Genomic DNA, 27,860 nt, shown 5'->3' with positions numbered 1-27,860 from the left:
TGTTTGGGAAATTATAACGTTCATTTTTACTTCCATAAAACGAAAATATCCACAGATTACATGATAATGTTTAGTCATATAGCTAGATGATTAAATTATGTCAGGGCGGCGGTTGGGATTTGGGTTTGCCAATCATTGAGAGGTTCATATACAGTATGTAAAAGGATAGACTGGATTTGTGCACCGCTGCCTCAGTAGAGAAACCCTCGGCTCTCCGCAGTGTTGATAGGCTGGTTTCTTGTTGATATTCAGTCAACGCGCTCGGTAGTGTTGCTAGCTGGAGGCGCTGCAGACCCATCCAGGAAGTCAACAAAGTTGCTAGTTAATATTAGCTTCACTTAGATTTTCATCCATTGATGTTATAACAACATCATGAGTTCCGCTGCCCCTCCGGTAAGTTGCAAATTACCGAGCTGCGTTTGACATGACATTGCACAAATATTAGCTTGCTATCTGCTTTAGCTTTAGCCTCGCCAACGTTTTCCCTCAGCTAACTGTTAGCCGCCATGCTAATGTTGTTTGTTGATGACAGCCCCCACTGTACCATAGACCTAACAACATAGCTTAGCTTGTCATCGGTTGGCTAGTTTTAAATCGCTGAATTTACTGCTAATTAATGCATTTACCCAAACAGAGGCTAACTAACAGCTAAAAACTTTGCGAACAAACATTAACTTAGAATTGGAGAGTTTAGACTGCGCACCAGTCAGATTAAAGGAATGACAGACAAAGAAAAATAAATATTGTGTAGCTAGTCCACGTTAAAACACAGTTAATAGTTATGGATGCATGCATGGGTTAAGTTTAAAGGCAACTATTCAACATTCTCACCAGCACCTATGTAAAGCCTTCATGAAGTCTTACACCTTTAATAATAATATTAATGTATACTTTATTATAACGTTACTTTAGTACAATTAATTAATTCCAAATAAATTTGTTTCACTCTCCACACACATGCACAAACAGGACCCATACACATGCATGATCAACTGTATTTATATAGCACCTTACACACAACATAGTTGATCCAAAGTGCTTGTATGGAGAGATGTCAGAGCTAAGGGGCTGCCTTACAGGATGGTGCCCCGAGGAATTTGAGGTTTGGTGCCTTGCTCAAGGCCACCTCGGCAGCAAAGGTTGATAATAACCCATTTTACTCAACGCTAAGTTGATTTAGTAAATAAAAATAACAAAATGAACAACAATAATAGCTAATTTATTGATCGGGAGCCAGACAAACTGTACTGTGTTTGTGCATCACCGTGATAAGGGAAAAACACTACAGAGGTCAACCCATTTATGTGCATTTACATGCGTTTTTGACGTGTATTTGATTTGCTTGTTTTGCAGACTATTGGGGAGTTATTCCTCATCCTCAGTGAGATGGGGTTCTCAGAGGAACAGATCCAGGCAGCTGTCCAGGCGGGGCATTTTTCTGTGTCAGACGCGGCTGAGTGGTGAGTTGTTCCAACTCTTTTCTTAAACTTAAATAGTTACCATTCATTAATTAATAAACTCATTTTAATTTCCTTTCATTGTCTGAAAAAGACCACTCTTTTGGGTAAATGACTTCTACATCCCTCTCTCCTATGTTGACAGGCTTTTGCAGGGTCAGTATCCACGGCACAGGTTGGTCAAGCAGTCATCACAGCCAGCTGAGACAGCATTTTCTGCTTTCAACCCACCCAAAGAGGCAGCAAGCACTTCAGAGACACAAACATCTCCTTCTGACAGCAGAGGTATAGCAAGCAGTTTGCTAAAGACTGGGTTTGCTTTTAAGGATAGAGGATCATATTATATAAGTTTAATTCACCATTGCAATATACTGTATTTCTTTGTAATCATGTCATTGAAGTTTTTAATAAGACTTAAAGAAATTAATAGTTTAGGGTTCAAAAATATTTTTTATTTTATTTACGTAAACAGCATCCCCTTCATTGGTCCTGAGACCATCACAGTCAGGCACCCTGTCCCCAGACCCACTACCAGTCGAGTCCCGCATCAAACAGGACAAGAGTGACTTTGAAGAGCAGCAGAGACAACGTGGTGCTCAGGAGGCCAAAGCAGAGAGAAAACAAAAGAAACAGGTCAGCAGTGCTGAAAAGAAAAACTTTACAACATCTTTCAAGTGTCCGATTTGTAATCTCAGACCACAACATCCTGTCTTATGTGTGTTCTGCCTGCCAGGAGCGTGAGTTGGTGTTGAAGCGGATAGCTGAGGATCGGAGGAGCTTGCAGGAGAAGAACCAGACCAGTGCTGCCACAGAGACGTCTCCTTCTAGTGGTCAAGGGCAGAAGCTTGGAGGAAAGATTCAGACTAATGTAGATAACAACTGCGTCCTCATGGTGAGGCTATAACGTTTTTTAATTTTTGTGTGTATATGACTTCGATAAAGTCAAATTACAGAATTGCTATTGTTTAAACCTCATGTTTTTTTGCTGCAGATTCGGCTCCCGTCCGGCGAGTCCATGCGTGAACGCTTCCCAGCTGATGCTCCTCTTCGCAGTGTCGTGGAGCACATCACCGGACGTCACCCTTCCCTAGCCTCCTTTTCTCTCCTCCAGGGTTTTCCACGGAAACGCTTTGGGGAGGCAGAGCTTGCTTGTTCACTGCACTCTCTTGGCCTCACACCCAACGCTGCATTGTGTATTCAGACCACTCCTCCAGAGACACCTCAGGATCCACCGAGTCCTGCAGATCCACCATCAGTGGTACAGAATGAGCCATCTCCTTGTGATGTGGCTCCTCAGCCACATATCCCTGTCCAGGAGGGGGCGGGAGGACAGGACCTTGTTCTACCTCCTCCACTACCCAACCAGCTGTGGGAAGAGGCTGTGAATTATGCAGGGATACCTGGAGTTGGTCCTTCCCTGTCTGGGCCATCTCACTTCTGGGGTAGGTATTAATAACTATGTAAAAACAAACTTCTTACGTATTATAAATTTACAAGCACATTTTAAGCAGATCTGCTGTACCTCACACGTTTATTCATTAAAACTTTTGTTGTATACAGTTTTATGACTGTATGGTAGTAGCCTGTACACATTATTTAGAGAGTTGCAAAGATGGATCACCTGGTTCTGTTAATCCAAACCGTGAATTATCTTACTTTGTCTATGGAGAAAGGTAATGGATTTTTTACTTCCGAATTAGCTCCTCCGCTTTGCAGCTCTACTTTGAAAGTGAATGTTGAACATTATTTAAACATTTTTAAATAGCTGTTCAGTCCTTAGATGACATTCTTGGTGCTGTTCAACAGGCCGAGGCCAGAGGTTGGTTCCTGGTCAGGCCGAGGAAGCTGCTGGCATAGAGGTTGATGAGGAACAAGGAGAAGAGGAAGAACCACCTTACATGCTTAACGGTACTGCTCCCTGTGTCTGGGGTTGTTGCGGACAGCACATCCCTCCTTTGACCTGCCTTTTGCTTGCTTTACCCCCTCTCTTCTCCCCTCTTCCCACCTCCACGTGTCTCCATTTATTCATCCACGTAAACCTTTTTGTTCCCCCATGCCAAAAAACAGATGACCCTGGCCTCTAACTTTCAGCTGATAGAGTAGCTTTTCATTCAGTTTCATACTGTATATTACATACATTTGCCAGTGTACAACTGCCCTAGTAACGTGTGTCATATGTAATAAAGATTAGGATTAGGAAATATGTAGGTGAATGCCCCTTTTTGTCAAACGTATAGGACACAGGGTCAGAACTGCTCACCAGTGAGAACTGAGTTCCCCAAGGGCTTACAGCTGGTCAGCCAATCATATTCAGTCTTTCAGAACATGTGGTTGTGATGTAGTATTCTGCATGTGTGCCAGACCAGAGAGTGAAAAGAGCTCAATCCCAGTTGAAGCTAGTGAGAGGAGAATTAAAGATGTTGATTAGAGGTGTGGGATGTAAAAATGCAATTCTTTTTTTTTTTTTTTTCATTGTAAAGACAGTAGGACTTGACAAATACCCAAGAATGGAGGGGTGTTATATTAATAGACCTGTGACTTAATATGGGCTGGTTGTGATGTCAGTGACTACTTTGAGTTTCAGCTTGGTGATATTTTACATTTGGTGACTATTTTTCACAGGAATGCCACGGCTGCCTTTCTTTCCGGAGAATAGATTTCGTGGAGAATTTGAGCGCAGGCACCACTGGCCAGAGCAAGGCAATCGACTCAGGTGGGTGTGTAAACAGACTGGCACTAATATAATGTAAGAACTGTAATGCATGTAAATTGATTGATTGATTGAGTGAGTGTTGCAATATGTTCCACTGGACTACAATTGATTTTAAAGTGTTTTGCAGCTGGTTATAATGATTCTGAAGGTGCCCTATGTTCTCTTACAGCAATGCCCTGTTACAGCAATGCCCTGTTAGACAGTTAGTCATTATTAGACAGACAGGCAGGTAGAGAAAAAAATATTGATTACAGTCTTAAAGTGTTTACAGTCCAATTTCCTGTGGTTCCGTTTTACACGAGAACCTTTGGTAACTGAAAACAAGAAAGTAGGGAAAGGAATATAGACCAATTTTACGGGCATTTTGGAGTGACTGTGGAGATGCCCTGTGTAAAAGACAGTTGTGTTTGTGTGGTTCAGGGAGGCTCCAGAAGACAACCCGGCAGAGCCTGAGGATGCGGGAGGTCAGGAGGCACCTGGAGCTGCAGGTCTGGCTGCAGTGGAGCGCCTTCAAAGAGCTGCGCAGCAAGAAGACCCCCGTGCCTCCCAGGGACAACCATCACCCCCTAAAAAACCCTTCAGGGCACCCAGTGTGTCGTCCCTATGTGCCTTGGCAACCCGTGCAACTGTCCACCTCATGACTGGTAAGAGACCGTGTAGAATGTTCACGTCTAAGACCCCTTGGATTTCCCAGGAAATGTGTCTCATTGCTTTGTTTACTCACTGTTGTAATTGTTGGCCCTGTCTCTCTCCTCTCTCAGCTCCCAGCATGCAGTACATCAGCAGTCTGGCATGCCTCACCCCGGAGCTAGCAGAGCTTCTGCTGAACCACATGTCCCGTGAAAGGCTCCTACGTCCACGCACCCTGGAGCTCTTCTTCGGCTGCCCATTACAGAAGTTTGTTCTAAACTGCTACCCTTACTCCACCAATGAGCTCCTGCGGCAGTTACGGGCCTTCACAGCACTGAAGCATCTGAGTCTGGTCAACTCGCCTCTCATCACTGGTATAGAATTTCATCTCAGGATGGAGTTTTTTTTTTCCAGAAATCAATTTTGCTGTGTTAACTTCTGCAATATGTTTGGTCAATGTCTGCTATTTCATTTTCATCTCCAAAATTGGTTCTTTCCAGACACTGGGCTGTCAATCCTGTCCAGCCTGGTCAAACTCCAGTACCTGAACCTGGCCTCCTGTAGCAAACTGACTGACTCCTGTCTGCAGCATATCACAGGTTAGGCTTTCTACAATCTGTCATGCGAACAAGGCTCAGATTGTTACTAGAGGGGATAATAGATTATGTAACACCACTTCATAGGCAATTACGTGCAAGAACGCCATATCCCAACATAAGCTGATCTGTGTTAATTACTTGTGTTTACTGCTAAATGGGTTTTGCCTCGATGATTTTTGCAATGTCACAATTTCCTTCTTTCTGTGTCTACAAGCTTTGCAGAGCCTGTGTTTCCTGTCCCTGGACCACACCAAAGTGACGGATGCTGGGATGGTTATATATCTCCAGTCAGCTCCATGCTGTCTCTCTCAGCTCAGCCTGAACCAGACGGCTGTGACTGAAGCCACACTGGTAGTGCTGCCCACCTGTGTGCCACAACTGCGGCTCCTCAGCATCAAGCAGACTAAGGTTACTTCAGCTCTACTGGGCACATCATGTCTGTTAACTCACAGAACATCCGGTGATTTAACAATTCATTATTCTAGTGTTTTCTCACGACATTCCTATGTCTTGATGCGTGTTGTTCTGCCAGGTCAGGGATGTGTCGGCTTTGGCAGAGCTGTCCAGCCTGCAGACTCTTAACCTGGATGGGACAGTTGTGACTGAGAGCTCTCTAGAGCACCTGGCCACCCATCCTGCCCTGACTTCCCTGAGTTTGGCGGGAATCCCCGAAGCGGATGGTAACCACGCCCTGCAGATCATCTCAGGTTCGTAAATGGAAAGGAGCATTAAAACGGCACACAGACGGAGTGAAGCACAATGGTTCAGGTCCGTGGTGAATCAAACTCTTAGAGAGGCTTCTACTTTCCTTTCCAGGTCTAAAGTTGACTCAGCTGACCCTCCCTGGACGCCACTCAGTGACAGACAGTGGGTTGTCATTCCTCTCTAGACTGTCTCTGCTCTTAGAGCTGGACCTGACTGACTACACACACGTCACAGACCAGGGAGTCAGCCAGCTCTCCATCATGACCAGGTCATTCCCATTTCATAACTCTACTGTACAACACACGCAGGTCATTGTAACTGTTGTTTCAGTAGGATATTGACCGAAGTATTGTATGTACTTTATGTAGGTTGAAGAAGCTGTCACTTAGCAACACACAGGTGACAGATGCAGGGCTTCCCTCCCTGCGTGGACTGCAGGATCTGCAGGAGCTCTGTTTAGACCGAACAGCAGTGACCAGCCGAGGAGTGGCCGAACTCATCACCTGTCTGCCGCACCTCCAGGTGATTTTACTTTTCTGTCACCTGTGTGGCACAAGCTTAGTCTAAGTCGAAATTGTAGATAGATAACGTGTGCTGCCCTGTCATTTTAATCCGTAGTTTTAATAAACATTAGTTAACGTACGTCACATTTCACACACGTTTAATGTGTTCCTAGCTCTGCAGATAAAATCCTTCTATATACAGCACTCTGCCATGCAGTATACTGTATTAATAAAGAGGATTTGATAGTACATTGACTGTTGAAGAAAGATTTTACCAGCTTTTATGGAGTTTAGGGGTCAGGGCTGGTCACAAAACGGCTGCTTTGGAGCTAATTTTGCAGAACTTTAATGTGAATTTCCCTTTGTGGGATAAATAAAAGCTTGTCTTCTTCTTTTCCATTGGGTCTATATTTGCAGACAGGTTAATTAGTATGTAGTCTCAATGCAAACATCTTCCTGTATTGCTGAAAAAAAGGTTTTTAGTAACAAGTTATGGTATCTGAAATTGTCTTATTTTATATGCATATTTTGTTAATGTGTTTTTTCCCTGTTTTTAGGTGTTGGGGTTAGCCAGCACTCATGTGGGAGACACAGTAGTGAGGAGAGGTCTGATCCGCTGCAATCAACTTGTGAAGCTTAATCTCAGCCGCACACGGATCACAGACCACGGTAAGGTCAAACTCGCGGCCCTGACTTCATCTGACTCGACCACAAAACACAAGTGTAATCTTTTCTTACGTAGTGAACAATCTCTTTGCATTTTTCCTCAGGTCTGAAGTTCTTGAAACACATGCATCTGGCCCAGGTGAACCTGGATGGCACCGGTGTGAGTCTGATGGGTATTGCGAGCCTTCTCTCTTTCACTAACATCAGCAGCATTCGGGCCAGCAACACCCGCAGCATTCCTCCTGATGAGGTCTCAGATGAGGAGTGGGAAGCCCAGTGAGCATCGATACCTTCGGTTGGTCCGCGCATACTGTACCTAAGCACGTCTCCGACTGCTGCAGGTCCCCTTTTAGCCCCTGAAACATGCTGCTATCGGGATACTCAAAAAACAGCATAACTGAAACACTCCTTCTATTTGCACTGTTTCAACTGCAGCTAGTGCCACTAATGTGTCAATTACGCATGTTACCAAGTTGAAACCTTAAACGAGAGCCTGGTATTTAAAAACTAGGCCATTAACATTTACATATATAGTCAATCTGCATTGACTTGCGTACACACTGCAGCCCTTTGTCTCTGGAAAAACTCCACCTGACAAACTTTAAAGCTTTATGTGCAGCCTTATAGGTTGGAGCTATCTGTGTTTCCCCTGATTGGCACTTTTTGAGCTGACAGGCAGGAACATATTAAATGTTGGAAATGTAACCTAACACCGCATCTATTTTCAGACTGTAATGACTAACAGCCTAAAATATGTATACATTAAATGAAAACCTAAATAAACTAAATATGGTTGAATAATTTATTTTGAAGGTAGATTCTCTTCCAGTAATCATCCTCACTTAACATTGAATCTTGAGCTATATTCATGTCATTTTGGATTTATTAGAATATTTTGAACAGTGATTTACTCGCTGAGTTCACATCAACCTCCTGATGTTCATTAGAATTAGGACCAATGTTCATTTTCTGTTAGCTTGAATATTTGGCCCTATTAATTGTACAGTACATGCAAACACTACTGCCGAGGATATAAAAATATACAGTAACCTCGGCTGCAGACGAGATAATCAGCTCGTTTACGATTGGCTTTAAATTCAAAAAGTCCCTGTTGCATCTGACAGTATTGTGGCCACCATGACAAAGTATTTGCTCAGTTTCTCATTTTAGTTATAAAATACCAATTTAATGGGAAATGCTTGAGTTTAGTCAGTTAAAAAGAACGTATAAACAAGAAATGTCATAAGGGATCTCGTTGAGAGAATTGAGAAACTAACATTTCACGGTGGCAGCAAAATGCGGTCATACTTAGTTACGTTTCGCCATGTTTAGTTCCATGAAGAGCTGTGTACAGTGTAGTGGCTGTAAGGAGGCCAGCAGCCATGGGGCTCACAAGCCAGAATCCAAAGCAACTTCTTTTAATCCAAGTTTTGTCCTCTTGTTTACAGAGATGTAAAATAGTTTATTTTCCCAAAAGGCTTTTGATTTTTCGATATGAGCACTGTGTTCATGAAGTGTTAAAATTAATAAAGTATTCTGAATCAATAATACTGTTTTTATGTTCTGTTTATTCAGACAAACCTTTATTGCATTTACATTATAAGGCAGAACTGCTCTTTTACACAGACAAAAATAATAATCAACTTTTAAATATCATAAAATGACCTAAAAGCTGCTGAATACATGTTGGGATAAAACAGAACATTCGGAAAAATTAAAGTTTTCTATGAAGACAGCACAATGGAATGCGTTCCAAAATGCACTGAGATGCTTCGTGAATCAGCCAATCAGAGTGCAGTCTGAGGGGAGGGAGGGGGGAGAGAGGGTCGGGTGCAGCTCTTTCAAACCAAGATGGAAATACAGTACAACATGTACGAGACGTGTCCATTAAGATGCATAAGAGATTGTTTCAGTTCTAGTTATGACATTTCCTTCAATGTAAACTCTGCTCATCCCCTCAGGAGCGTGCAGGTCAAATCCATAATGCAAGATAAAGGAGTGGCTTAGTTTTTTTAGATGTCATGCGCTTGCTTCTCGATCTTTGATTTCAAGTGCTCCTTGTATGCCAGGATGTCCCTCTTCCACTTTGTGATGGTTTGATTCTCACACACCCAGATTTCCTGAGCCACCTGGTGAAAAAGAAATTATATAGATTATAAAAAATGGCGCTAGCTACAACTGGTTAAAGTTAAATTCTGATTAACAGCACCATTTCCAACCAAATGTTAAATGAACCCATCCATCCATCCACACCTGTTGAATTAGCCTGAAGTCGTGGCTAACTAGCATCATGCCACCGTCAAACTCGTTGATGGCGTCCCCCAATGCATCAATAGTCTCGATATCCAGGTGATTAGTGGGCTCATCAAGGAACAGCATGTGAGGGTTCTGTGAGGCGAGCCAGGCAAAACACACTCGACACTTTTGACCATCTGACAAGTTCCTGATCGGACTGACCTAGAAGAAATTTCAAGTGTAAATTTAGAGACAGTTGGGAGACAAAGACAAAGCACAAGAACATGAATTTCCTATTATCTGGAGGAGTATCCCAGACCTACCTGCTGTTTTCCCGTCAGCCCGTAGCGACCAATGATCTTCCTCATCTCCTCTTTTTCTTTGATATCAGGGAAACACTTCAGCATGTACTCCAAAGGAGACAGGTCCAGTTCCAGCTGCTCTGTCAGATGCTGTAACATGGGTAGATACAAAGGAGACATTTAGTTTTACAGTAAATATACTTGTATATGAATATACTTTCTATGAAAGGTCTCCCCCAGGTCTAGCATAGCATGGTTTTTTGCCCTGAATCAAATGTTGCCTTTTAAGATCATGGTTATGTTCTCTGGTTGTTAAAGGGGTGTTCTTAGTATTTTTGAAACATGCAAGTGTATTGTGGTACTGTCAACTGGCTCAGTGTTTTACCTGGTGATATCTGCCGATCTTGACGTGAGAATGTTTGCGGATCATGCCATCAGTGGGAAGGAGCTACAAAGAGAAAAGGAGAATTAACGTGAATACTTGACAACTGCAGATTGTTACAGGATATTGAAGAAATACTACTGAACCTACCTCTCCCATCAGCAGCTTCAGCAGTGTGGACTTTCCTGCTCCATTGGGCCCCACCAGAGCCACTCGTGTATCCAAGTCAATACCAAACTCCAGGTTTCTATATATGTGTGGCTATAGGACACATTAACAGATAAGCGAGACTGAGATATGACTCTCTATGTCAGTGAAAAAAGCTCTGTCCGTGCTGTAAGCTTAACTGTACTCACTGTGTTGTCACTGTACTTGAAGCTCACGTTCTGAACCATGATAACAGGAGGAGGAATCTTCCCACAGGGAGGAAAACAAAATGACAGCGTCTGTGAGAGACAGAGGCAGGTATTAGTACCATAACAATATACATGTGCCACTGGCCTCATTTTCTCAAAGTGTGTCACCAAGTCAAAAGTCTGAAGACTACTGAAAGTAGTTATTCCACATCTGTAACCCACATTACAGTACCTTGTCATTCACAACTTTTTCAGTCAAGCCTGAGGCCACCATCTTTTGCAGCGTTTTCTCTTTGCTCTGTGCCTGTCGTGCCAGCTTTGCAGAACCGTGACCAAACCTGGCAATGTAATTCTAGAGGAGAGGGATGTAAAGAGAACAATGACTACAAGTCAATGAGACAAATAATGAATGTTTGTTTGTAAAACTTCAAAAGCATGTGGACTTGTTTTAAAGAATCTGCTCTGAGCTATTGATTCTGTGCAGTGAAAAGGTTCTACCACATGGTGTCTCATTTACCTTCATGTGTGTTATCTGGTCCTGTTCCCAGTTGAAGCGCTTCATCTGGTTCTCTTCCAACTCCTCTCTGGTCTTCACATACTGGTCATAGTTACCCTTAAAGCAAAAATAGAAAAAAAATGTCATCAACAGGGCAACACACAGACATAATTCATAAGAGCTTACCCTCAGTTTATGATTCAGCATTATGAGATCACACATGGCAGAGCCAGTTATCCTTTCTGGCACTGTGATTCTTTATTTTACCTTACGGCCTCATACGTGGTTTCAGCCAAATGTTCTTACCGTGTAGTATTTCAGTTTTCTCTGATGCAGGTGGATGATGTTGGTGCACACACCATTCAGGAAGTCTTGAGAGTGTGAGATGAGCACAAGGATTCGCTTGAACCTAACAACAAGAAGCAGGATGATCAGTACATAAACTGTTTGGACTTCTTTAAAGTGAGGGAGGATGCAGGGTGTAAACTTACGAACTGAGCTCCTCCTCCAACCACACACAAGCATCCAGATCCAAGTGGTTAGTGGGCTCATCCAGCAACAGCATGAAGGGTTTGATGAACAGGGCTCTGGACAAATGTAGGATAGTCATTAAGCTTTAATTAAGATGAAACTTGTCATTATTAAACTTGCTTTTTGTATACGTAAACCGCTCTTAAATGTCACTCTTTCCCTCGTGTTTCTAAAGCTCATGGTTAGCAGTTTTATATTACAATTCAGGAAGGACTACTCTTATTCCATGGGTGTTGCCTTTTATTAGCTTTCACAGTTTGACTTAGAAAATGTCTTAATTTGACAGGAAAACATGAACTTTCTGAAACAGTTGAATTTGGTGCCAGCAGTTTTACCATAAACATATTTAACTCTACTTTAGCAACAAGTGGTTATACACAATTTGAATTGTACAGTACTCAAAATTAAGAATAGAGCGTGTAAAAAATGTAGGGTCATGACTTGCATGGTTTCGTAAGTGGAAGCCACATTACACCGTTTGCTTTTTATTTTATTATTCAGAAAAACCTACAACCTAAAAAAACAAAACCAGAATCTTAACAGGACAAGCAGTGCTACTCAAGAGCACATATCTGCATTGTAGCTCTGAATGTAGTATTTTACAAAATCGACTAGACGGTTCAATTTCAAACCTATGCAGACACAGAATGGATGCAACACGTCTCTAAATGGTGTAATACTAAGGACATTGTCTTAACCTGGCCAGAGCAACACGCATCCTCCATCCACCACTAAAGTCCTTCAGTTTCTTCTGCTGCATAGCAGCGGTGAAACCCAAACCGTGGAGGATCCGAGAGGCTCGCACCTCTGCCTTGTCTGCATCCAGCTCCTCCAGACGCTCGTACAGCTCCATCAGCTTCTCACACTCAGCTACGCAGGGGTGAGAGAAAGGCATTTATTATTAATTTCAATCAATACAGCTACAGAACGACTAGACAGTTTTCCTTGTCTTTGCATCAAGTCAGCTTTACCCAAACTATGGCAGGTTTTTTTAGATTAATTTCACCATTCTTCAGTTTGTTGTCTTTTAACTGTTCGCCTCTGGGACAATGAATGTCCCCTCTGCAGTCATTGCTTGGTACATCACATGCAACTCACAGTCCTCGTGCGCAAGTCTCTCTGCCTCCTTCTCCAGCATAATCCTCTGTTCATCCACCTCCATGACACACTGCAGAGCCGTCTTTTCGCTGGGGGCCATCTCCCGGGTTAAGTGGTAAATATCTATGTGCTCTGGAATGGGAATCTCACGATGCCCGATGGCTGACAACAGCATAGATTTTCCTGGCAGATACAAGTAAATAAGACAATGAATTTTGCTCATCGTATGTGAAATAAAATAAAAAATCCATTCTGTGCAACATTTCTCCCACTATTACTTAGAGTAACTGCTGTAAATTAGCAAATGTGTAAGTATAGTGAATGAATAGTGTATGTATGTGCTATTCTTTGTGTTGAAAAAGTCTAGCTTTTAGCATGTCCAATTTCACCAAAATAGCCAAAGGGAAAATGGCATCAGGTACTGGGAAATGTACAGGCTACTGACTAGTAATATCACGTGCCAGGAGAGACATGTTACCTGTGCCATTAAGGCCAATAAGACCATAGCGTCTGCCTGAGTTGAGCTCCAGGCTAGTGTCTGCTAGCAGCTCTTGACCATGGAAGGTAAGCGACAGGCTGCTAATGTGGACATCGGTGCTGTTGGGGTGTGAGGCCAGAACGCCCGTCACTGCCCGTGCCTCTGTCTTAGCCAGTTCAAATTCATCCAGCTCTTTTGTCAAAAAGCCAACACCTACAAAAACAAAATCATGTTCACCATTTTGTTTACATTTAATGCTAGACATGAACCTATTTGAGAGAATGGCAAGTTCAAGTGTAATAAATGAACAAGAAAAATGTACAAGTCAAGCCAATGCCAAAACTGAACTCAGGAATGATACGAGCCATAATAAATCAGTTCTCTCACCATTGCTCTCTGCTCCATTAATCTGAGTCTCTGGTTGTTCACCCTCCTCGTTCTCATCAGTTTTCTTGGTACGCTGGCGGGCTTTGGCAGCCTCCTTCTTCTTCGCTGCCTTCTTCTTGGCTAAGTCGGATGGCATGGTTGTGAAAGGCTATTCAACAGTAGGAAAAAAAAAAGGACACAGATCAACACTCTTATAATACCATGTTATGGTATGTATACCATACCCAGAGTCTCAGTTGTTAAAGGACGATTACCAGCTAGGTAGCTAGCTTTGGTTTAAGGTGCTACCGACTGATGAACAAGACATTTTTAGATGACCAAAAAGTTCCAATCAACTTTGAAGTGAAAACAGTGAGAGGGTCAACATGTATAAGTAAAATAAATAGGACCATAATTTACTAAATTAACATTAAACTGTGAAGAAGACTTGAAACTAGCGATTGACACCATAAACTTTATAAAAATGTTTACTAAGGTAATAAATCAAGTGAGAAGTAGGGTCATTTCCCCATAGACTTCTGTAGAGAGGCTAAGTCCATCCCCTTCCGGTGGATCACCATGGGACTTTATTTCGGGGGGGAAATGTACGGTAATGAATGGTGGGAGACAATTAATGATTTGATCCTGTTTGAATTGAGCCATGAACAACATACATGTTTGTCAAATAAAAAGTCAAGAAAATCTGTTCGTCGCAAAACTGTTGAAGTATAAATAAGACTGAAAAGACGCAATTAGAAACACTACTTGCCCAAAATTGCGTAATGCCACCTACACGTGATCCGTGGGTAAAACCGCCCTGCACTGGCAGTTCCATTGTTTTCCTGTTGGTTGAGCGGTACCGCCCAACTAGACGGAGTGCTACCCTTGGCGCCGCACACCGTTTGGAATTGCCGCAGAGCACTGCGCTCAAAGTTCAAATTATTTCAACTTTGACCTCGTTGGCGGAAGGGACACATCAGGAGAAATTTAACTTTGTTTGACCCCCGTTTCTGTCTCAGGACCAAACTCTCGCGAGATCTGGCAACACAGATAAGCTAACATCAACTAACGTTCGTGAACGCCCTAACAAAACTAATCTCCGTGATGCTAAATATGTCTTTTAGCTGTGTAAATATTTAACGTTAGCAAAAGAAAATCTTAATCAATTATACAAATATAACTTTTCATCTATCCACACAGGCAATGAACGTACATTATGCGAGACATTTAGTTCACCGAGCGGTTCCACACAAAACTAAGTAGTACTATGACAAACTGATTCTTTCTTGCAAAATTATTTTAAATGGTTCAATTCAAATATTTGTCTCCCGTTTACTAGTTTTTTTTACAAAATAAGGTCCCATGGGGTCCTCCGGAAAGGGGGGGGACTTCGCCCCTCTATACAAGCAGAATTCATTTTGGAGCCAGTGGAGTCGCCCTAGGCCTGCACAATGAGGAAATTATCTAATTGCAGTTATTTTGACTGATATTGCGATTGTGATATGATTCACGATATTGGAGGGAAGGATCATTTTTGTATAATTAATCTAATTTTCATTGAAAAATATTAAAATCTAAAAAAATGAAAATGATTATAGTGAAATTTTTGCAAGTATCTGTACCAAACTAAGATTTTTTCTTTAGTCTGTAGGATAGGATTTGTAGGCTGGGACGTCTCTGCAGCACCATAATACTTCATTTAGAATGGTTTGACACATATTTAGCCTTTAACAAAAATAGGGCCCCGCCTGCCACATTGACATACCAAGTCATTATTTTGAAATACTAAGTCATTATTTTGAGACAGTCTCTCATTATAATGACTCTCAGGAGCTTTTTTTCCCCCTATCACACTGGCGTAAATAAGCTTCCATAACTCAGGTAACCTGACGGGGTTCTAGGGGTCGCCAGCAAAAAGGTAGAATCATGAATTTCATTATAATAGCATCCAGAAGTTAGCGTACACAATGGCAAAATGTATGACTATTTTAGTCATGGGTTTCATACACTGTTATTAAAGATCGAAAAGCAAAATCATTTCAGATGGGGGACCCTGGGACAAAATATTATCAAATGGGGTTCGTTGTCTTATTTGTGTTAGTTTTTAGGAGTCTTTGATATGAAAATTTTAGGAACCACTGCCATAACTTACAGCTGACTTTAAGGTAGAATTAACGGAATTAGCCTTAACGTTACATGGTTAACGGTGTAACCTACGAGCGGTTACAACGCTAACCACGACCGCATTTTGCTTCCTTCCAGTCCCACCTGCTTGCACGTTGGGCTCTTCACATTATAAAGCCTGATGGCTGTTAGAAGCTAACGGTAGCTAGCTAGCTGATGCCGCTAACATTAACGGTAGATTTGTCACTTCAGAGTGAATTAGCTAGTCGACGACAGTACCCAAACAGTTGTGTTAACTGATTAAAACAGAATGCCATATATAGGAGAAAGATCATATTCATTTTGATAAACTAGCCGCTGACTGCGTTATTAGCTCTCTAGCTAAGCTAACAACGGTAGCTAGCTAACTAACGTTACAGCTGACAGGCCTGTGAGCCGCAAACTTGACGCAAGGCCCAACTAGCTACGGCAAGCTCTGAAAGTGGCTAATTCGGCGGTTAGTGTTTGTTTTTCACGCCAATTCCTAATTTTGACAAGAACATTTGTATGTTAACCATTAAAGTCGTAGTTGTCAGATGCCGTAAATACATATCTTACCTAGATAACGTATTACCGGTCTCCGGAGCGCACCGATGTCTCGTGTTCACTTTTCGCCGGGTGGATGTAGCCGTACGTCAAACCGCCAGACAGACCATATATGGTCAAAAAGGGCGGTGAGAACGGATGTACCCTCCCCTTCTCGCGGGACTGCAGCAAAATATCCATTTAGGCTACTCCTAAATTAAGCGCAGATTTAATTTATAAATCGGTAAAATAATGTAAGTATTGGCTTGGACTACCTAGACACGCTCCTAGACAATACAATTAAATACAGTTAAAGGCTGGTGGTGGATAGTAGATGGTCATCTTATTGGGGCTTTCATACCGCCGCGCAGTAGCTCGCCGCCTCCAGTCATTTCAATGAGGGAAAGGCCAAAGGCGGCAAAGGGAAAGCGGTTTTGATTACGGCGGTAGTGGAACGAAGCGGTTGCTGCTGCAGCCCACGTGAACGCGCTCAGATTATGCTCTGAATTGTACTGGAACGGTTTGTACCTTTTTAAACATCATCATAAATATTCTATCTTACACAGTTTCAATCATGCGCTTAGTGAAATATGACATTTTCTTGTTGTGGTTCTGGGGGTCTATTATAAGTAACCTTATTGCAAAAACAGGTTTAGGACTCAATACTACTTTCTACATGATGAAAAACACTGTGCTAAAACTAAGGTTGTATGAACACAATTGTAGAAAGAGAAAGATTGAAAGACCCTAAACCCCCTTGATTATGCTAGATGTCTGAATGATGTCATGTTCCATCTAAAACTAGAAAAGTAAATTTACCCTAACCAAAGATACTCTAACCAGTGTTTCTTAAATGGACGTACTAGTAGTACTTTTTTATTTTTTATTTTTTTATGCATAATTCCTAAAATAATTATGGTTTAACAAATACATTTAGTAATAGATTTTAAACATTTAAAGTGTTTTTCAGTTACAAGTTGTTTAGTCTAAACATGCACCGTGTTGTACCTCGTGTTGTACCTCTTTTTTTTTTTTTACCAAAAATGTTTTGCACTGATCAGGGGGTATTTTATAATATAAAAAATGTATAATATTTCAAAGGGGGTACAATATTGAAAACCAAGTTTTATAATAACCATTGCTCTAGTCTCTTCCCCAACCACCAGAGCAGGCAGCGAGTGCTAGCCAATCAGAGGAATCTTAGGGCGGGTCATGTCCGGCCTCCGGTTACAGTAGGTTGCGGCATGCACCTTAAACGTTGGTTTGTAGCCCGCCAATTACACCAAAGAAGAAGAAAAAAAAACCCAGGTCACTTCCCTTACAGTCTCATAGGTGATGCTGCAGACCGTCAGTGACGATGAGGGCAAAACCGACGTGAGAGAGACGCTATTCCACTGTGTGTGTGTGTGTGTGTGTGTGTGTGTGTGTGTGTGTGTGTGTGTGTGTGTGTGTGTGTGTGTGTGTGTGTGTGTGTGTGTGTGTGTGTGTGTGTGTGTGTGTGTGTGTGTGTGTGGGGCACTCAATTTTTGAGGAAGTCAAGAAACGGAAGAAAATGGAGGACATGTGTATGGCTATGCTTCACGGATTTTTTCCTGTTTCAACGGTGAAACAAATGGGATCTTTTCGCCTTCAAGTCAGTGTTCGTGAAGATGGATCGCGGAGCGACATATCATATCTGCACTGAAACAACGATGCTAGCTTGCTATAGCTTGCTCTTTGATGTTTGTTACTTCGATACATAACGTTACTGTTGAGGTTATAATTTCCGATACAGCGATCAAAACTTTTGATTCGTCTTGCTTCGATTTTTGTATTAATGGAAAACGTTAATTTGAGTAACTTCAGCAGGTGACAGCATCTTGCTACATTAGTTAGCTGACTTTAGATGTAGGGGTTATGCTAGACTGTTACATAGTTTAGCTATATGACAGTGACCGACATAATCCGCTCGGTTAGTTACAAAGCTGTTACGCCGCAATAAACGCCAATGGTGTAAAGCCATTTGGAAATTATTATTGTTCATAACGTTACTAAAAGGACACCTATTTCATACCTGCAGTTTTACAATTTGCGCATCTTCAATTATGAGGTAACGTTAACGTAACGGTCAAATATAATCTTTGCTTGATAGAAACCTCAGGAAAGAGAGTCTATGTGACATTTCAGGCAATTTTATGTCTGTGTCAACGAATCAATTTCCCCTAACAAATGTGCTTTTCTGGCTAGAATACGTTAAGTTAGGGCAGGAGAGTTGACACATGATCTGTAGGTAGTTAACGTTTTTTTGTTGTTTTGTTTTTACAAAACAGCCTCATCAAGCGTAGCTCACAGCTACCAGATATGCGTCTTTCCTCTTTTTTGGCCGTGTTCAGGCCTGCTTTACCCCTCATCCTCGGGCTGTCTCTGGGATGTAGTCTGAGCCTTTTGATGGTGTCCTGGACACAAGGGGATACCGATGACTCCTGTGGGGATGAACTGGGCAATGCGAGGCTTTTCATGGGTAGAGCAGATGCCCAGAGAGACTCAAGGGATGAAGTTGCAGATGAAGACGTCCAGCCACGTATCGTGCCCTATCACAAGGACCCAAACAAGCCACACAAGAAAGTCCTCAGGTGAGTGTGGAAGTCACGTCTTTGTCATGTAGAAGGGTTTTTTTTTCTGCGAGAAAATGTCAACACATTTAAAGACAAATTTGTTATAAAAGCACCACACCACATTACTTTATATATATATCCCACCGGCTTTGTTTGAAGAATTTGAATCTAGAGGATTTAATTTGTTAATTTCCTATTTAATAAGCTTACATTTGAATCTCCCCTGCAATAATCTAAGTGCACTCAGTGGGACATACAGTATAGGTGGCCGATAGATAAGAGATTACAGTCAAATCTTTTTGTACAGACGTAAAGCAGCTCAGATGTTGAGACCAGACATTTTGATCCAGAGATCCATAAGATTTCATCCTCTTTTTGACTGGAAATCTTTTCTTATCTCATTTAGTCTTAGAACTTCTTGCTAATGAGTTTGGGTCTGTTGAAATCTATATTTCTTGTGATGGAAGCAAGTTGACTGTGATGATAAATTATCACCTTTTATTCTGTTTGTGCTTTGATGTCCTCTATTTATTTGTTCTTTCCATTTGTCTTTACTTCACCTCTCCAGAACTCGTTACATTCACACTGAACTGGGCATCAGAGAACGTCTGCTGGTGGGTGTACTGACTTCCCGGGCCACCCTCAACACGCTGGCCGTGGCGGTGAACCGCACTGTTGCCCATCGCTTCCATCGCACCTTTTTCTTCACAGGCCTGCGCAGCCCTAAGGTGCCTCACGGCATGACTGTGGTTGCTCACGGCGACGACCGTCCAGTGTGGCTGATGTACGAGACGGTTCGTCACCTCCATCAGCACTACGGCTCTGACTATGACTGGTTCCTCTTAGCCCAGGATGACACTTACATGCAAGCAGATCGTCTGTCAGAGCTGGTGGGCCACCTCAGTGCAGGTCAGGACCTCTACATGGGCAGGGCGGAGGAGTTTATTGGTGGAGAAGAGAAGGCACGCTACTGCCACGGGGGCTATGGCTACCTGCTGTCACGCAGTCTGCTGGCCCGTCTGCAGCCCCATCTTGACACCTGCCGTAATGACATCCTCAGTGTGAGGCCTGATGAGTGGCTGGGCCGCTGCATTATTGACTATCTGGGTCTCAGTTGTGTGGAGGTGCACCAGGTAAAAAAAAAAAACACACAGACTAATGCATTGGACACAAATAGAAATCTGCATCAAAATTATAAAAAGTTTAATCATTTTAATACACATTTGACAGTTTTACTGGCAGATTATCAAAACTAACATCTCCTGTCTTTGTCAATGTTTGTGTGGCTCACAGGAGATGACCTATCGTTACTTTGAGCTCGGAAAAAACGCAGATCCAGAGCGTGAAGATAGCATACCTTTTAAAAATGCCTTCACAGTCCATCCTATATCAGAACCAAATCTCATGTACCGCCTACACAAACGCTTCAGCCAGATAGAGCTGGAATGGACTTACCTACAGATACAACAGCTGCAGGTTTGTAATACTTAACACTGCATTCTATCAACTAAAAACAACTAGACATTTTTATCTGATGGGACAGTATCAGTGGGCTGCTTCTTTGATGAGTTCTGTGTGAATGTATACTGTTTGTTCTCCTCTTCAACACACCTACTTTTTGAGCCAAGGCAGAAATTCCTGACTAATAAAATATTTAAAAACGTCAGAAAAGCCAAGACAGCTTTGAAGTAACAGTGAAATTGAAGTATGATAATGATAGTTCATTAGCTCTGTGTTGACTTGACTTTAAATATACTTTACACCACAAAGCAATTACATAAGTCATAAACGCAAATGTTTACACACTAGACAGTGTGTTCCTTTTTGACATATCTTTGTGTGTACTCATCAGGTGCAGATCAACAACCTGAGTGACCTGACACCAGAGGGTAAGGCTGGAGTCACGTGGCCTATTGGAATTAACCCTCCCTTCAAACCAAGATCCCGTTTTGAGGTTATAAACTGGGAGTACTTCACTGAAGAGCATATTTACTCGTGCATTGACAGCTCGCCCAAGTGTGAGATGAGAGGGGCTGACCGTGCGGATGTAAACGCAGTTCTGGAGATTGCAGTAGGGCGTCTGAATGAACGCTACCAGCCCCAGCTACGCTTCCGCAAGAGGCGTCTACTTAACGGTTACAGGCGCTTTGATCCCACGCGTGGTATGGAGTATATGCTGGACCTTGCGCTGGAGGTGTACACCCAGAAAGGCCACAGTCAAGTCATTGCCAAACGGGTTAACTTACTGCGACCTCTTAGTGCAGTTGAGATTATCCCCATGCCCTATGTGACAGAGGCAACACGGGTGCAGGTCATCCTACCTGTCACTGCCCAGGACCAGGACTATGTTGGTAACTTCCTCGACATGTATGTGATGAACACGTTGGACACCCATGACAATGTTTTACTCACGTTCCTGTTCATCTATGATCCCTTTGATGCACAGCGAGTCAGCCAGACTGATGTGTTTGCTGGCATTAAGGCCATGATCGGGGAGGTGGAGAAGCGCTACGGAGACGTGAAGATCCCCTGGATCAGCGTGAAGACGGAGGTGCCCTCGCAGGTCAAGCTGATGGACATCATCTCTAAGAAGCACCCAGTGGACACGCTGTTTTTCCTGGCCGGCGTGTGGACAGAGGTCAATGCTGACTTCCTGAATCGTTGCAGAATGAACGCCATCAGCAACTGGCAGGTGTTCTTCCCCATCCACTTCCAAGAGTACAGTCCTGCTGTCATGTACCGCGACCAGCAGCCCTCCGCTGCCTCCTCCTCTTTTGCTTCCGAGTCGCTGCGAGACGGCCACTTTGACCGCCATGTCTTCGACGAGGCTTGCTTTTACAATGCGGACTACATGACCGCACGGACCAAGATGGCTGCTGACATCTTGGACAACGAGGAGCTGCTGGAAAGCATGGACGTGTACGACATATTTGTCCGTTACTCGGGTCTACATGTGTTCAGAGCTGTAGAGCCGGCGCTGATCCAGAAATACGTGCGGCGAGCGTGCAACCCCCGATTCAGTGAGGATATCTACCACCGCTGTGTCCTCAGCAACCTGGAGGGTCTGGGGTCACGCTCACATCTAGCTATGGCTCTTTTTGAACAAGAGCAGGCCAACAGCACCTAGAGGCCTGTTCGTGACTCAAATACTGCCTGGACTAATGAATACTCACACAGAATAATGTGAACAATAATATAGTACTATTGTGATCCATACACTGAAATTCTTGCCCGTGTATTTGGCAGAAAGAGGTCAGGATCAGCTTAAGAACAGCATCAGCTTGCTCATGGACACTTTGACAGAGCATATGTGTGCTGATGCATACATTTTTCCAGCTGGAAATCTCTTTGCTCAGTAGTTCTGAGTACTAATGACTTAGGAGTCTGTAACTGTGACTCTGTCATGTCTAGACGAATTATGAGTCATGGAGGTGTCAGATTGTGGATTACTGTTTGTATTGCTGCCATTGACTTATTCTTTCAGGAGCCAAACAACGATATTTATACTCCAATTTTAAAATTTAAATAAAAGAAGGCTGTGTCTTGAAATAACAAAAGAAAAAAGAAAAAAACTTGAGCCATAAGTCTTCCTTAGTGAAGATGTTTAAAATGATACTGGAAACAAGCTGAAGCCGTTGGCTGCCATTTCTTTTCTTTTTTAAGAGGTATTAAAGAGAGATTATTTCTGTTCAGAGTTGTTTCTTCATTCATACTGTTCTGAGTGTTAACATGTTTGTTTCAGTCTCATTAGACAGAGAGACAACTGTTTATAGGATCTGCAATGCACCTCCCTGAGGTATCTGTTATCTGCTTGACAGAGCTGAAGAAAAGGCAATATGGCAGGAATCTTGCGGCCAGTAATGATGGCGTGCTCATATTCAGAGCAATATAATGTAGTCTTCCTGGTTTGCCTAAAAGTTTTACTGCAGCGCCCGGAGGCAGTGAACAGTTTGTTCCAATGCAGCCTGCCCCGCCTTGTCTCCCCACATTAAGTCAGTAAATCTCCACCCCGGCCCGGGCCTCCCAGGGTTTGGGCGAGTATTCTGTACGCAGATGTCTTTAGGGAGAGAAGGGAACCCAGTGCCCAGAGGGGGGGGTCGTACGTAGCCAAGGTCTGCCCGTGGTGTGGGTGGGTAACCTTCACAGCTAGATGGTTAAACTAGCTGAATGGCTTACTTCACACAGCCTCCTTTCCCTCCTCCTCTTCTCTAAAGGGGTGTGACGACCGCACTGAGGCCCCTTAACCTCCCCCACCTACCAAACTTCTCCATGTGAGGGTTGTCAGGAGAATAGCAGAGCAGCAGAATGAAAGAGGCTCTTTCTGAGGTGGTCTGCAGTCAACATTACACCAACGCTGCAATACGCTGTGGAAAGGGCCTCCACCTGCTTCCTTGTGGTGAGGTCAGTGAACAATAAAATGCCTGTCTGCCACCTTCTGAGAAACGCCTTGCTCGTGCAGGAAATTTAACTCACTAAAAATGTACAATATACTGACGCAGAGTATGAAAGTGTTCTTTTAGTGACAGGGTAATTTAGCAGGGCTGCACAACTATTTGCATAATTGGATACTGCCTTATAAGATCCCACCGCTAATGGCATCGATTTGCAATATGGAAGAAAAAAAAACAACCTTCATTTGATGTCATTTAAGGAGTGCTGCTGTGGTAAGATGTGGATATCAAAGGCTGCATTTGAGTCATTTTGGGCTTTATGTGTTTGAGTATAATAACTTTATTAAAGTCACATCATTTTTAAAAAAAAATCAGTTTTATCATTTACCATAATTACAGAGTCAGGTAGGTTAGACAGGCAGGGATATGTTGTTTTGATGACAGGGGTAAAAGCACAGCTGTCTGCAGAACTGGAATACCAGTATATGTCCTCATATCAAGTCAGCTCATACTGTGATGAATTAGCACACAGCAAGAACTATATAATATCTACCGTACACTGAAAGTTGAAAAGATTGATAGATTTAACCTTTTACCTATAGAAACTTACAAAACTAATAATTATGCGTTGTGCCTTGATTTACATATGATATGATATGTATACTGTATGAAGTTAGTAAAAGAAAGAAGCTAGAAATTGTTCCAAATGAAATAATCTGCATATATCCTCCAGATCTTTAGTAGGGAACCGTTTAGGCAAACACTTCTGTTCTTTTTAAATTGAACCAAAGTGCATTAAGACCCCAAAACTCCACCACACCAGGCAGCTAAACAATCCTCTGCTTTAAAGCTGCTGTTGACAAGGCCGATTAAAAGTAGATGAAGTCAAATGAAAGGATGTCTCCATTAATTCTGTTATTGCATTGTCAATCCAGGACTGTATGTATCAAACACTAACTAAACACACTGTTTTGTGTATCTCCACATGGTGAATGAGGAGAAACACACCTGGGTGTCAGAGGCAAAACGTGTAATACGCGTTCCTTTGTGGATTACTCATCAAATATACATTTGTGATCCCTGCAGCAGAATGAAAGTTATATTACATATAAAATAAATAGCTAAATGTATCCTGAAGAATTTTGCCCCCTTTTTTAGTTCTGTCTCATGACTTCATTGATTACAAATTCAACCCAGTTCACTTCGTGATAAACTTAGCAAAAAGTAACTTTTATAACCTTTAGATGTGGAAACAAGAGGCACTTCAACTGCCTAATATCTTACTTAATCCCAATGACATTTACTGGACATGTACTAGTGCTGTCAATCGATTAAAAAATGTAATCAAGTTAATCAGTCATGGGCTGTGATTAATTACGATTAATTGCAAATTTAAAATATGAGGATTTACTTGTAAATGTGCAGTGTTAACGTGCTATCACTGATTCTAAGAAATTATTTCTACAGAATGCTGAATCTCGTCAAGCTAGCGTTGCTAAACCAGATATAAACCAGCCTTATTTTTATTTAGTTTGTCTTTGTATGGAGGAATGGCAGAAACATCACATATTAAAGGATCAGTTCTCCAGTTTGTAGCTTTAGGAATAGAGTATGAAACTTGTTTTCTTTTAATACAATATCAAAAAAGCATCCCAACATTAATTTGAAATGGTATTTTTAAAGCATATTACCACCCTGTCACACATTTAGACGTAATGTAGGTTTAAGAGGCTCGGTTTAACACATTTATTTATATGTAAATGATTGGCAGCATACAATCTTATATCATTTACCTTTAGAGGTAAATAAAGTTTCTCTTATATGCACAAAAAGTGCCTCTACGTTGATCTGTTGTGGTCATAAAAGTGAAAAAAAGACACTTAAGATATCATGGCATTTACAAACTTTGGCAAGCGCTTCTTTATTTACATCCAGACTGTCTCGCAATGTCACAGCTTTTTCCCCTTTTTTAATTCTTCTTTTTTTAGTTAAATGTAATCACCAAACAAGTTTGCTCTTTACAGATATACAGTGTTGTGTATACTAGTATCTCCCTGTTGGTGACGCTCGGACAACAGTGTAAACAGAGAGAAAGAGCAGTACCCACTCTTCACAAACACATGCAGGGAGTGGGACAAACAGGTCAACAGTATGTCAGGGTTTAGTAACAGGAGACATAGTAGTCGTGTTAACATGTTCATATATTCTGATACTGTGGTGCTCAAAGCTGAGGTTACCCAGGAGTTGCAGCTTCTAGTTTCCTCCACAAGAGGGTGCAAGTGAATAAGTGACTGTATGACAACAATGTGAATGCCCTGGCCATACAAAGACAAATCACTCCGGGTTAGACACAGGACTAAAATACTACCAATGACTACTGTTTCTCCTCTAATGAGTGCAGTTAATATAACTTAGTCCTAGCAACAAAAACACAAATTAGAAAAATCACACCTACAGTTAGTTGCTGGTAGGGCATATCATTTTTGGCAAAAAGGTTTCCAGAAGGCATTTCAACAAGTCTTTTGCTCGTCACACAGACTGCTATGCCAGCTTTTTATATTTACACAAACTATCTCAACAGATGGAGTATTAATGTCCATGGAGCATGCATAGGTCATCGTGAAAGCATCCGATCTCTTTTTGTGTATGCTGGGCTAATGAAGAGGGTCTCACCCATGACGAGAAGAGAGTCCCGACAAAAGAATGACAGCACAGTGCAAAGAAACCCAGAAAAGATTCGAGCTCAGACTGCTGCGAGAGAAAAAAAATCTTCCATCTGACATTACAACATATACATACAAGTCAAGTGTCATTAAAAAAAAGTGTAAAAGGAGATCTGTACAGATTATATCATGTGTTACAGCTACTGAGATTGAAAGCGAGGGAGGTCTTTCTTTGTTGCAGCTTCTAGCTCCCACGATAGTTACGGGATAGACCTAAAATAAATCACCCCAACCCAAGATAGTACACAGAGGAACACTAACATTCCTGCCCTACTAATTCAAAACTCATGGAGCTCCCATAATGCACCATGTAACTCAGCCCCCCTCCCCAAATCCCCCCAAAACAAACACACAAATAGTCTGTCGTATACTGTACAGTTGGCCCTCTTAAGGGAAAACATATTCACATCTCTAGAAAAAAAAAGAAAGTTTTTTCTTCTTCATGTAACATAAAAAGTATAGAAATGGACAAACTCCTTCTCCAGACCTGGGCTTAAGTGTTCATTACAATAACAGTTTTAGAGTTCGTTTACAAAAACCTGAGGCCTAATTGGCTACAAAAGGCAAACATTTGAGAGTAAATCCTCTCTCAAACTACCCAGACTGTTCAGATTTTTTACGAACACCGTACAAGGAAACGTTTTGCAATTTCTGTTAAACCCAGGTGAAGATTTTTGCCCACTTCTATTTCAGTGATCATGTTTCTCATCCTCTTGTTGCAACCTTTGGTAACACCTTCAGGACATTAACTGGCAAAATACTACACAAGGAGGGGCATTGAGCGACTTCTGACAAAACAGATCAAGTCCCAACATGTATAGGCATATTTGTCATTTTGCTGATTAAGTAAAGAAAAAGGTACAATTTTGTTGATCAAATGTTGTTTCTCCTTCATTAAAACACTATTCTTGCTGTGATAATACTTAAGTTAACTTACCTAATACTTTTGTTGGAATTACTGCAAAAATAAAACAGTTTACTGGCGAACACAACTAAAATGAGACACATTGGAGGTTTTCCAATTGACTCAAACTCAAACCTGACAATTAATGAAATCCACACCTCAGGTTTATAGATAGAATTGATTCCCTGCAACCCAATGTGTCACACTGTAATCTCGACTTTGCTGGTGTAGTTAATCAACCTTTCAAAAACACTCTCCTAATGAGAACAAACAAAAACACACACAGTCACACTTACAATCAAACAATAAAGCCATTTCAGAAAGAGTTGGAAAACATAAAATATGAAGAGTCATCCAGAGCGCTGTGAGGATTGACTGTGACGACGAGTAACATCCTGTACCTTTCTGTCGGACACAGCAGCAAACGCTTTTCTCGAGAATCTAAAAAACGCAGCGGTGCGTGAGCATCCGCTTCAGTTTGTGATGTGTTTGCAAAAGCAGAGAGTAGTGACAAAGAGGAGATTTTTTTATTTATTTTTGTATATTTTTTTAGTGAGTCTGAGGATGATTGTGGTCCGAGTGGCTTGACTTCTGAGGGTGCAGCTGAACACATACTGTTAATGATGATGTCCTCACAGTCCTGCACAAAACGGAACAAATATGCAGCGGACGCATATCTGCATCGAGATCTGGGCTTCCATACGTGCACATCGCTGCTGTCGTGAGAAAACCTCCTCCTCTAATTTCCCTTTAATTTCAAAACTTTGGAAAAACTTATGAATTTGTATTTTCTTTTATCACTAAGACAAGTAAGTTTTTTTTCTTCTTTTTTTTTAAGTAACTGACATTTTTAGAGGTATGAGGTTTCAACAGACTACATCGATGGCCTTACACACATCCAAACACACGCAGCTCTGAAATCAGATGCAGAGATTCAGGAGGGCCTTGATGGTTTAGGTGTTGCGGACAGCTAAGGCCTGTTCCAGCTCCTGTCTCCTCTGCTGGATCTGTCGAGGAAAGAAGAGAAGAAGAAATACATCATG

The 27,860-nt window shown here is 42.0% G+C and overlaps 4 protein-coding genes across 12 annotated transcripts in view; 2 read left to right on the top strand and 2 right to left on the bottom strand.

Moving 5' to 3' along the window:
- Positions 1-180: 180 nt before the first annotated feature.
- On the top strand, positions 181-8,821 carry LOC144537196 (uncharacterized). The gene is made up of 17 exons (XM_078280712.1): positions 181-393; positions 1,354-1,460; positions 1,603-1,742; positions 1,930-2,090; positions 2,191-2,349; positions 2,449-2,899; positions 3,264-3,365; positions 4,080-4,170; positions 4,591-4,814; positions 4,932-5,174; positions 5,301-5,399; positions 5,614-5,807; positions 5,932-6,106; positions 6,216-6,372; positions 6,473-6,626; positions 7,165-7,276; positions 7,378-8,821. Exons 1-17 carry the CDS (start codon positions 373-375, stop codon positions 7,551-7,553), a joined length of 2,766 nt encoding a protein of 921 aa, XP_078136838.1. The 5' UTR covers positions 181-372; the 3' UTR covers positions 7,554-8,821.
- Positions 8,822-16,348, bottom strand: abcf2b (ATP-binding cassette, sub-family F (GCN20), member 2b). Its single transcript, XM_078280714.1, has 15 exons — positions 16,239-16,348; positions 13,539-13,686; positions 13,152-13,364; positions 12,674-12,856; positions 12,274-12,445; positions 11,536-11,631; positions 11,351-11,453; positions 11,066-11,161; positions 10,781-10,900; positions 10,549-10,638; positions 10,343-10,453; positions 10,196-10,258; positions 9,832-9,960; positions 9,527-9,730; positions 8,822-9,402 (listed from the first exon to the last, which is right to left on the bottom strand). The coding sequence occupies exons 2-15, from the start codon at positions 13,672-13,674 to the stop codon at positions 9,286-9,288; spliced, it is 1,833 nt and encodes a 610-aa protein (XP_078136840.1). The 5' UTR covers positions 13,675-13,686; positions 16,239-16,348; the 3' UTR covers positions 8,822-9,285.
- Positions 16,349-17,519: 1,171 nt separating this feature from the next.
- On the top strand, positions 17,520-22,491 carry chpf2 (chondroitin polymerizing factor 2). The gene is made up of 4 exons (XM_078280713.1): positions 17,520-18,817; positions 19,368-19,932; positions 20,093-20,275; positions 20,652-22,491. Exons 1-4 carry the CDS (start codon positions 18,546-18,548, stop codon positions 21,924-21,926), a joined length of 2,295 nt encoding a protein of 764 aa, XP_078136839.1. The 5' UTR covers positions 17,520-18,545; the 3' UTR covers positions 21,927-22,491.
- Positions 22,492-25,081: 2,590 nt separating this feature from the next.
- smarcd3b (SWI/SNF related BAF chromatin remodeling complex subunit D3b) overlaps positions 25,082-27,860 on the bottom strand; it is a 36,822-nt gene continuing 34,043 nt past the window's right edge. For all 9 annotated transcript variants that reach the window (XM_078280661.1, XM_078280662.1, XM_078280665.1 and 6 more), the window contains one exon: positions 25,082-27,824. In XM_078280661.1, the coding sequence (XP_078136787.1) occupies positions 27,771-27,824 (54 nt within the window). In that variant the 3' untranslated portion in view covers positions 25,082-27,770. The remainder of the gene's footprint in view (positions 27,825-27,860) is intronic.

Source organism: Sander vitreus, chromosome 22 (assembly GCF_031162955.1).
Source record: "Sander vitreus isolate 19-12246 chromosome 22, sanVit1, whole genome shotgun sequence".
Classification (NCBI taxonomy): Eukaryota; Metazoa; Chordata; class Actinopteri; order Perciformes; family Percidae; genus Sander; species Sander vitreus.
This window is presented reverse-complemented; position numbering and strand designations above follow the sequence as displayed.

Excerpts from the sequence above, each read along its gene's own strand:
- LOC144537196 (XM_078280712.1), top strand. The coding sequence starts at position 373 with ATGAGTTCCGCTGCCCCTCCG. Across the intron at positions 2,350-2,448 it reads ATAACAACTGCGTCCTCATG|ATTCGGCTCCCGTCCGGCGA; the intron begins GTGAGGCTATAA and ends TTTTTGCTGCAG. Across the intron at positions 5,808-5,931 it reads TCAGCATCAAGCAGACTAAG|GTCAGGGATGTGTCGGCTTT; the intron begins GTTACTTCAGCT and ends TTGTTCTGCCAG.
- abcf2b (XM_078280714.1), bottom strand. The coding sequence starts at position 13,674 with ATGCCATCCGACTTAGCCAAGAAGAAGGCAGCGAAGAAGAAGGAGGCT. Across the intron at positions 12,857-13,151 it reads TATTGGCCTTAATGGCACAG|GAAAATCTATGCTGTTGTCA; the intron begins GTAACATGTCTC and ends TGTATCTGCCAG. Across the intron at positions 9,961-10,195 it reads AGATCGGCAGATATCACCAG|CATCTGACAGAGCAGCTGGA; the intron begins GTAAAACACTGA and ends CCCATGTTACAG.
- chpf2 (XM_078280713.1), top strand. The coding sequence starts at position 18,546 with ATGCGTCTTTCCTCTTTTTTGGCCGTGTTCAGGCCTGCTTTACCCCTC. Across the intron at positions 18,818-19,367 it reads CCACACAAGAAAGTCCTCAG|AACTCGTTACATTCACACTG; the intron begins GTGAGTGTGGAA and ends TCACCTCTCCAG. Across the intron at positions 19,933-20,092 it reads GTTGTGTGGAGGTGCACCAG|GAGATGACCTATCGTTACTT; the intron begins GTAAAAAAAAAA and ends TGTGGCTCACAG.